This window comes from Myotis davidii, unplaced genomic scaffold (genome assembly GCF_000327345.1).
Source record: "Myotis davidii unplaced genomic scaffold, ASM32734v1 scaffold44, whole genome shotgun sequence".
Taxonomy (NCBI): domain Eukaryota; kingdom Metazoa; phylum Chordata; class Mammalia; order Chiroptera; family Vespertilionidae; genus Myotis; species Myotis davidii.
Window position 1 is genome coordinate 1,419,167 of NW_006299705.1, and position 10,289 is coordinate 1,429,455.

At 38.9% G+C, this 10,289-nt stretch overlaps 1 protein-coding gene across 1 annotated transcript in view; it reads left to right on the plus strand.

Moving 5' to 3' along the window:
* The window catches only part of ARHGEF28 (Rho guanine nucleotide exchange factor 28), a 219,306-nt gene that overhangs the window by 134,953 nt on the left and 74,064 nt on the right, over nt 1-10,289 (plus strand). Inside the window, exons 13-15 of the mRNA XM_006775561.2 lie at nt 2,422-2,464; nt 6,987-7,110; nt 7,669-7,801. Coding sequence (XP_006775624.1) covers nt 2,422-2,464; nt 6,987-7,110; nt 7,669-7,801 — 300 coding nt within the window. The remainder of the gene's footprint in view (nt 1-2,421; nt 2,465-6,986; nt 7,111-7,668; nt 7,802-10,289) is intronic.

Consider the following 10,289-nt stretch of genomic DNA (forward strand, 5'->3'; position numbering starts at 1 on the left):
CTGCTGTCGCCCTTTCTGGGAAGTCTTTTGGGAGAGGAGAAAGCAAGACTACTCATATGTTGTCCATGTTAATTTTTGGAATGGGAAGATAGAGAAAAGAACTAAGAGAAGAAAGGGTACAATTATTCTTTAGAGGACAGGAAAAGATGGATTGAATTTGCCCTGGATTTTTTTATTTTATTTTAATAACATGAGTATTTCTAAGATCTCCAGCTTTACCTAATTTTAGTTTAGGTTGGGAGTCCTCTTAATGGCAGCTTGATAACTTTCCACTCAGAGTCCCAGGTAACGAATTCACTGTATACCATAGCAATTTGGAAAACACCTTTAAGTCTTCTATGAAATGTGCAAAATGGCAGTCTTTCTTTATATCTGAAAGTCAGACCCTTTCACGTTTGAAATTGTTGAGCAGATGACTAAGAGGAAATTTATTGTTTATAAGTGGAAAGAGCCCTCCCTCATGAATTCTTTAATGAATAAGGAAGGGTATCTCTGCCTAACATACAATCTTTAACTCTTGGCATTTGAATTAGAAAGAATAAAAACTCACATCCTTTGGTTTTTCTGTGAATAAAAGCTTATCTTTAGACAGTATATTTTAAAACAAGGCTATTTGAACGAAGTTTGATATTGTCCAAAAGTTAAAAATTACAAACGGGTAATTTAGATTAAGGCTACACACTAAATGTATAGATTCCAACAGATAGTCCTGTATGGTGGCAAATGTTTGGATTGACACCATTTATCTTAGTCACAACTATTGGATTATGAAGAATAAATTAACTCTTAAGGAAGGAGTACTTTTAACTGTGATCAAAGCGTAGGTGTGAAAACGTGGACAGTTCAAAAATGTATTCTAATTTTCAGTGTTTAGTTTGCTTAATGAAGGGTAAATTGATATTTGTGGTGTTAGAAATCTTCTTTCAGTGAGTTTTGAGTAGTCCTAAACATTTTCTCTATTTCAGTAGACTCCGATTCCCCTTTTGCCCCAGTGAAAACTCCCGTATATGAACTATAATACAGTTATATAAAGATAGGATGGCCTTTTTGCCCTTTCTATTTTTATTTGTGATCTCTCTTCCTTGTCACTTCCAAAGGGCTACTATTGTCATGTCTCATCTTTTTTTTTTTTTGAGCCAAGAGTACAATGGCCACAACTTTATCACTTAATGCTTGTAGACATAAAATCCAACCCTATACGTAATTCCCTTTGGTACATCATAGGTTTAGATAGAAAGGGACATTGTCAATATTGTGATGATAATTATAACCTTACCAAGATGGACAAAAGTGTTCTACACTTAGGCATCTGAGGAGTGAACTAAATGTACTTTTGGAAATGACTGTGCACTGATGGATGGAATCTTTTTAGACTTTGTCCAGTTGGCTGAGTCTGGTTCTGTTACCTTATTAGCTCGATTATTTTGGATAAGAAGCTTTATTCTCTTAGTACCTCTTGTACCCCAGCCTATTTACAATAAAGATACTGATTTCTACCCAGGAATTAATTTGTGGAACATTTAATAGCGATAAAATAAAGTTTTCAAATTCTTCAAAGAAGATTTTATGTTACCTACAAGATAGAATAAAGTTCAACATCGATATTTACACATTTCAGGGATTTGTATTTATTAGTGTTCCTTCTTACATACCTGGCCCATCTTCTTTGCAATTTAGTTTTGCCTCTTCAAGCTTCTGGATTGTAATGGTAAAGGATTTGTCCCTGCTCTGTAGATGGTGTGCTCCGCAGTGGCCGCTCCCTCCATCAGTCTCTCTCACTGTCTAAATCAGTGGCTCTGCTCCATCCCTGTAGTAAGTACTCCAGTTCCTTCCGAAAACCAGATGGCACTGAGCTGCTTGCATGAGCCTGTCCTTCTACCCCCCAGAAGTCCAATGGGACAGGTGGTCTACCCTTTCCCATGAGCCACAAGGCGCATCTCTGAACTGGCTGCTGTGAGGATTTTGTAAAGGCATTGCAGATCTATTCAAATGGGCTCTTCCTTAGACTGGCCTTCAAGACTTTCTTTTTAGCTTTGCTTAAAAAGATAGCTAAGGCATCTATTGATTCTGTATGTTGGGAAATTAGTGTTACAAATAAGGGACGAAGCTCTGGTGAGAAATATAAAAAAAAGATAGAACTGGTTTTCTGCACCTCTGAAAACATTTGCTGCCCTTGCTGATGCTAACTTTGCTCATAGAATCGTTAACTGTTGCCATGTTTTGGCCTCATCCCCATTCCCTCCGAACTAGGAAAGTGGTAAAGATACCCGGAGCAATGACCTACTTATATAAAGTGACGTAGTTTCTCATAACTGGTGGTGTACATAATGACAGAATAGGGTGGAGTGTGTGCATTTCAGACTAACACGTGACTGCTAGCTTGTCTGCCTTGGTTTTCATTTTATTTTCTGTGTCTTTTAGAGCAAAGAGCGTACAGTTTACCAGAGCCGCCAGAAGAAAAAAGGTATTTTAACTGTTCCAAATTTCCGGAGGCACTGCTCGGTTCACCTTTGGAAATGTGTGCACATCATTTTGGATACTTGTTTAATGGTTTGTGAAGTTTCTATGCAATGGGCCTGCCTGAATCCTTGGCTTCCTTTGTGATCTGTATAGCTGACTAGCTGCTCCTTTCAGTCCCTGGATGTGCAGGCCTCCAGACTGGGGACAGAGTATTCTATTGGGTTATTGTCAAAGCCAAACACTTATAGCATACAGGACCACAGGGAGCAGTGTGAGGACCACCTGCTTTAGAAAGGCATCAGGCCCTGGTCTGCTAGCTTACTTGGTTAGAGCATCATCCTGAACCCCAAGGTTGCAGGTTTAATCCTCGGTCAGGGCATATACAAAAAGCAACCAATGAATGCATAAATGAGTGGAACAACAAATCTATGTTTCTTTCTCCCTCCTTTCCTCTCTCTCTCTAAAATTATTATTTTTTTTAAAAGGAAAGAAAATAGAAAGGCATCAGGATTTGGCTAGGTAGGCCTGCCATGACAAGAAGCTTTATTTACTATGACAACAGGTCCTGGGCGGTCAGTTATAGAAAGTACCTAAACATCTGTTACCTGTCTGGAGGGAGTAGTGTGTAGGAGTGTTAAGTTTGAAACAAAGAACACATAATGTTGAAAGTGCTTTAAACATCAGTTTTCTAATTGATATGCAGATTTGAAAGCTTTGTGCCTAAGCACCTCTCCTCCTCCTCCCCCAAATAGCTGTCAGTTGGAGTTTGGGAAGTTGACTAGGGAGCAGGCAAGACTTTGAGCTCTTTTGGCCTCAAGTAACTAACCATGCGTGAGCCCCACTGTGAAATAGCCTGGGGTTATGTCAGAAATGGCAGAAATGTTTGGCATTAAGAGAACACATGAAAAAGAGAAAATGGTTTTAATTTTGGTGATATTAATGCTGAAACTCTGAAACCTTTTAATGTATAGATCAAGGTAGACTATTGTGATTTAAGTCTTGGAATAAAAGTATTAATAAGGAAAAGCCTCCTTTTGTTTATTCTTATATTTTGAGACCAAAATAGAAACTTTGAGCTGAGAAAACCAGAGGAAGACTAAGAATGTCCTTTAAGAACAGGAAGTGAGGAAGATGGCCGTATGGCAATGATGATGGTGATGGCAGGAGCAGAATAACTGACCATTATTGGGTGTGTGTTTTTGTGGTTTGTGCCGTTTGGAGCTGCTTACTTTATTACTCCTTTTGAGCAATTTACTAATTCTGGAATTTGTTCATCATCTTGGCTGTCATTTTGATTAGCAGTCTTCCTTCTGCCATCTTTCTCACAATTGAAGAAGTACTGGACTGATTGTCAAGATTTTTTAAATAAAACATTTATTTTTCATTAGGAGACGGAGGGATTTAAGGCTAGAAAAACCAATGTTTTTCCACATTTTCTGTCATTCTGTTTTTTATCCTTTCTATTCTTTATTGCCCCCTAATCCACATCCTGAAAGCATCTGACTATCTCAGTCATATCCCTTAGTGCAGTGATTTTCAACCTTTTCCAACTCCTGGTACACAAACCGATTCCTTAAATTCTGTGGCACATGAAAAACATATATTTTTTGCCAACCTGGTAAAATTTTGATTCATTCACACTGGATGGCTATATTGTTGGCTGTTGTCATTTTTTTTTTTTAAATTTGGTAGTCCAAGGGAAAAGAGGTCAGTGTCTCTGACTAAATAGTCAAGCATTTCATGTTTTAGAAATTTCGGTGGCACATTGGTTGAAAATCGCTGCCCTGGTGTATCTAGTAGAGTAGATATTTTATCTCACCTGTTCTGTTCCTGATATCTTGTTGGATATGCCAGGAAGAGTCCTGGCCATACCTGTGGTTGGCTTTGCTCATGATGTACGTATTTACTTGAGGCTCCTCGTCCACTGGCATTTCTATGTATATTAATCACTTCATTTCTGAATGCAGCCAGGTAGATGGGGAGCTCACTCCAGACCTTGCAGGCTCATTTCTGCAGAGCTGACACACTACCTATCCTAACAGCTTAAATGCTGTATGGCATGACTCACGTACTTTATTGCTACCATCTGTCTTAAATTTACTGCATCTGTTACTTTCTATTAAGAAAATTTTTGAGCAGTTGAGTGTTCAAAGAAGTCTCACTGTGTCGACTTTCAATTTGGGTAGTGAGAACTTTTTAACATTTAGATGCCCAGTTTTAATTTCAAAAATAGGTTATAAATATAATAAATTAGGATTACGATGTTCTTTAGATATTTTAAATATCTACTTACCAATTAAAAAGGCCATACCAAGAGACTCTGAAGAATGGAGCTTGTAGAACTTTACTGTGGGTGATTCCACTGGGCATCAAATTGATAATAGAGCTTAGGCATTCTTGTTCTGGGATGTTGAAAGAGTTTAAATTATTTTCCCCAAGATTCTTATAAATTGAAAGCTATTTAAATTCTGTTGTGAAATCAGTTGAGGATCTTGCCCTTCTCAGTTCTTCACTACAGTACTTACTTGTTATATAGATTATTATTGTTTACATGATCATGTCTGGGGCCTTATCAGCCTTTGAGCTTAAAAGTTAAGTGGTACAATTTTACGTAATTTTGTAGAAGTATGTAGAATACATGGTAAATTGTGGTGCATGTATACTTTTTAAATCAAAACTGAAATGTTGTTCTTGATATTCTCTTCTGTAACCTGGTGATTTGGAATATAGTTGAGTACATATTTTCTTTTATTTGAGAGTTTAGTTGTGTTCCTGCTGGGAAGTAGAAGAGAAAACTTCTTGAGTTCAAAATCCACATTGACCTCACCATCTCACCATTCTTTAATTCTGAGATTTAGTCTACTCAGCTTACAACTGTTCTCTTAGGTATTGGGTGGCACCTTTTGTGACTCAAATGTGTTTTTCTCCCACTCCCAAAGTGAGCCTGTTGAATATTATACCATGAGTTTTGCAAATTAGGATGCTTAAGACATAAGAGGTATGGAATTTTACAGGTTATATTCATCAGTCAGTTATCTAAGGAAGTGGCTGTGAAGTAGAAAGGAAATAATAGGATCTGAGTTCCTTTTTGTTACTCTGAGTAGTTGTAGGATACATTCACTTCTACTCATCCTCTTTCCTTTCTGGCTTTTTCAACTGTTCTCTCTAAGTAGCAAACCCAGTTTCACTTACTGTGCAGGATTTGAAAAGCAGGACACTGTCCTGACTATGCCTTTGGATCTGCATGACCAAGAGGCAGCTCTGAAGCCATTTATTTATTTAAAAACACACACATTCATAAGTTTGAACACCCATTATCTAGTATAGAGGTTAAATAACTTAAAGTTTTGTTTAATATGTACCAGGTAAATACGTTTTATATTAAGCGTGAGAAGGGCCCTTAGAAATAATTTAGTTTAAGCCTGTCATTGATCAGATGAGAAAACTCAAGTCCTAGAAAGTTGTCATTGAATTTATTTTCATGAAAGTAATCATGTATATTTTGGTGCATATCAATAGTATGATTGCTTTTGAAAGTATTTCCCAGAGTTGAATGTGTTAGCCACTAATCTTCACAAGAGAAGGTTTTTTGTTGTTGTTTGGCGGGGGAGAGGGGGGTAGGAAAGACTTTGGATATGAAATCTTTCTTTTGGAAATACTCGGTCTACAAAAGTGTTATCTAGTTTGACAAGATATATACCTAGGTTGATATTTAACATATTCCCTCTTTCTCTGTTATATATTAGAAATATAAGACTATCAGAGAAAATGATTCCAGGGAAAATATCATTTTTCATAGCTGGGACTTATTTTTTTCATAAAGAATGGTTATATGGATTAGAGGTAAATAAATGATGTTCAGTGTGTTCATGGATTGGGTACAATTGCCTCTAGCTTGCCTCTTATTTGGGGGAGCATCCACAGTTTTCTCTCCTTTGTAATCTAGAGAGTTTCAGGTTGCAAATAGCCTGACTGAGTAGGAGAGACGGAATCAGGGGCAGACAGCCTGTTTCTCAGGCCGTATTGACAAAGGAAATATCTGTCTGCTGAGTATTATCTCTATATTCCAAAAATACAGAAAATACAGTTTTTTATTGTTGGTTTTTTTGGCTTCTCTGTGTTGGAGGAAAATTCTGTTAGTATAATAAACAGAGAGATGATTTTCAGAGTAAAATTACAAGTCTGAGTTATCCTTTATTTCTCCAGTATTTTATTATGAAAAAGTGTAAAGTATACAGAAAAATTGAAAGAATTATATACTGAATACCTACCTCTACTACTTATATTCTGTAATTGTTAGTTGTTAGTCTGTGATCTAGTTGCTTTATCTATCTACCTACCCATCTATAAGATATATTTTTAATAGTTTCTATCTTTATCTTTAGAAGAACAATTAAAACTGAACAAATCTATATGTGTAAATATATGTATAAAACATGTATATATATATATGTGTAAAAGCATATGCTGTATTTTACCCTCTTAAATCCTATAAGCCATGAATGAATACAGATTATTTTTTGTAGAATTCCAGAAGAAGAATGGGATAAATACATCATACCTGCCAAATCGGATTCTGAAAAGTACAAAGTGAGCCGAACTTTCAGCTTCATCATGAATCGGATGACTAGCCCTCGGAATAAATCTAAGGTAGTTAAGGTTTGGTGCCTATCATGCAGAAACATAGATGGCTCAGTTTCTCAGCAATTAGTATAGTTTCCCCTCCCCCTTTAAATCATTTACCTCAGATTTTAAACATACTTGAAAACCTGTATGTTTTATATGGAGTATTGCCTAAGTCAGTGGTCGGCTAACTCATTAGTCAACAGAGCCGAATATCAACATTACAACAACTGAAATTTCTTTTGAGAGCCAAATTTTTAAACTTAAACTATATAGGTAGGTACATTGTTATTAACTTAATTAGGGTACTCCTAAGGCTTAGGAAGAGCCACACTCAAGGGGCCAAAGAGCCTCATGTGGCTTGCGAGCCGCAGTTTGCCGACCACTGGCCTAAGTCATCAGAAATGCTAAGACAACTACATTCTGGGTAATAATACATGTTGGCATCATTGTACCTGTTGATTACAGTCCTTATATTCTGATAGAAATGTAGGGACTTTGTATGACTTCTCTAAGATGTTGGCTCTCAGCATTTCTCTTTTCTCATTTCCCCCCATTTTTCTGCTGCTGCTGCTCTATCTGAAGACAAAAAGCAAGGATGCCAAAGACAGAGAGAAGCTTAGTCGACATCAATTTGTCCCTGGAACTTCCTCTGGAGTTCTACAGTGTTTGGTTTGTGATAAAACGCTACTGGGGAAAGAGCCGTTGCAGTGTTCCAGTAAGTTCTCGGGCCTTGTATGCAGTGTCTTTATGCTTTGCTTCCCCAGACAGTAAGATCCCTGAAGCCAGGGTCATTGCTAAGCATATTCACATGGACGTTTGCTTTAGTGCTGCATATACGATTAAACAACTTAACAGAATGGCCCACGATGGTTCGAGTCAGTACTTTTTTATCCATAACCTTCCAGAACCCAAACTACATATATTACTGCAAACTTAAGGTCTCCACTTGGGTGTCTAGAAACTTCTCAAATGTTACATGTCCAAAACAGAGCTCTGTTCTGCCTCTCCCATGCCCACCTTCAAGCTGACCCTCTTTGTTAATGGCACCCACAGTGCCCAGAGCCAATGCCTTGTGAATAGCGGTTTAGTAAATATTTGTGGAGTCAAAAAATTATTCAGAGCCAAAGGATTCAGGCCCAGGCAGGTGAAATGCATTTTATGATATTTGTTGGTGGCCAGAATTAGGGGGCCGCATGGGGGTGGGATGGGAGCATAAGGGAGAGAGAAGAGCAGGGGAACGTTTCCATGTAAGTTTCTCTTTAAATTCCTAGGAAACGATTCCATTAAGAATCAAACTGTATTGATAGTTGTACATCTCAGGAAAAGACCATCCACACACGGCATGAAAGGCAGCTTCCATTTTCTCTGCACAGTTGACAGTGTTTGATGACACCAGCTCTACACGGGCTTGAGCTTTGCTTTCCTTGGCAAATACTTGATTTCTTTCTTTTATGGGATCTGAAATAGCATCAAGCAGTGTAGATGTGATTTAAGTTGCTAATTTTTTTAGAAATTTGCTGTAAGTATTGCTGCGGATTGTTTCTGGCTTGCCTGCCTGTCAGCAGTCGGTTATACGTGGGTGTGACGGCACCCATTTCCTAGGGTGTCAGTCCACGCTGTTCACAAGGCCGATCCCCACGATGGATCCACCATCCACATCACCATCTTTCTCTCTCCTCATTTTAAGGTAAACTCCTCCAGGGAGTGATCTGCACTCACCGCTCTCATGTCTTTCCCTGGCACTTCTTCCTTAGCCACCTGCATTTTGGTGGCCAGAATTAGGGGGCCGCATGGGGGTCTTTAGTATTTAACAGAAGTCCTGCTTTTGACGGAAACTTGGCACCGCTTTCTAGTCAGGTCTGAGAGTCTGTGCTCCTGTCGATTGTGCCTCCATTTAGGTAAACATTCTCTTTTCCATGGCATGCTTCCCTCCTGTTTACCACGGGTGTCGTCTCCTTTGTCCTGAGGCCCTCCAAACTCAGTTCTTACGCATTTGTTCACCACCACCCCCCCTAATTGTTTCTGTGTTAATAGTCGTGCAATCATTTGTTCTAAAATATGATAGTTAGGCCTAATCTTCCCAGATTAATGTCTTTATCCCTCACTTTCTACTTCCATATTTACAGCTGCCGAGAGAGACTGAGCAATCAGGTAGTTTGTGGCCACTTTTGAGAGTATGGAAGAGCTACAGGGATAATAAACCAAGACTGTCCCAGTCACACTGGCTCAGGGTGACCCTCGCTGTGGGCATCACCACCCAGAGGTTTCATGTGAAAGGTCGTCCTTCTTGCTGCACTAATGGTACACACTCAGATCTTGGGCACCTTGACTCCTCTTCCCCTTTGTCTCCCCGCCTCACCCCAGTCCCCACATACCCCCATTACTCTTTCCTTTCCTGTCTCCCTGGGACCACTCAGGGACATTCTCATCACCCTCTTTGGGACAGCTGAGAGCAAATTGCACTCATTTCCTTCTCCAGGTATTTTCACATACAATTTATTCTGAATACACTTACCACATCAGTCTTTGTACACCACTTCCATCAGCCCACATACACAAAAGAACTTCTCTCATTTTTGTTAACTGGACTAAGCCCAACCTCTTCTGATGCCTGTGGTTCCTGGTCTGCCTCCTGCTGGCCAGTCCAAGGTTAGTTCCCCTTTCAGCCGTACAGCCAGGGGCCGAGCTGGGCCTGCTGTCCTCTTCTCCCTTCCAATGGGTTTTCCTGCCTCTGTTCCTTCACTTATGGTTATTATCTCCCTTCTCTCCTCAGTTTCCCCTTCTCTATGTCAGTCCACATTTCCCACCTCGTTTTGGAAATCTTCCCTGACTTCTGTCGCCTAAATTCTTACACATCACGTTTATGACCTATTTTCTCTATTCTTTTTAATACTGGGTTATGGACAACCTCTTTTGGTTTTTAACTACTAAAATGGACTTTAAGTTCTTTAAGGACTATAATCACACAATTCTTTTGTATCCCCTACAACAGCCATCACTAAGCTGGGCCCTTCGACACTCATATGTAGTTAATATATAATTAGTAATATCTAGTTAGATACTCAGAAGTAATTAATGCAGGTTAGGGAGCCAGGACTTGCTGAAAAGTAAACTTTTGTTGTATAGAATATGTAGGTTCATACTGAGTTGCCATGGAAGTCTTAGTGGAAGATGGAAATTGCTGAAAGGAAATAATAGGATAT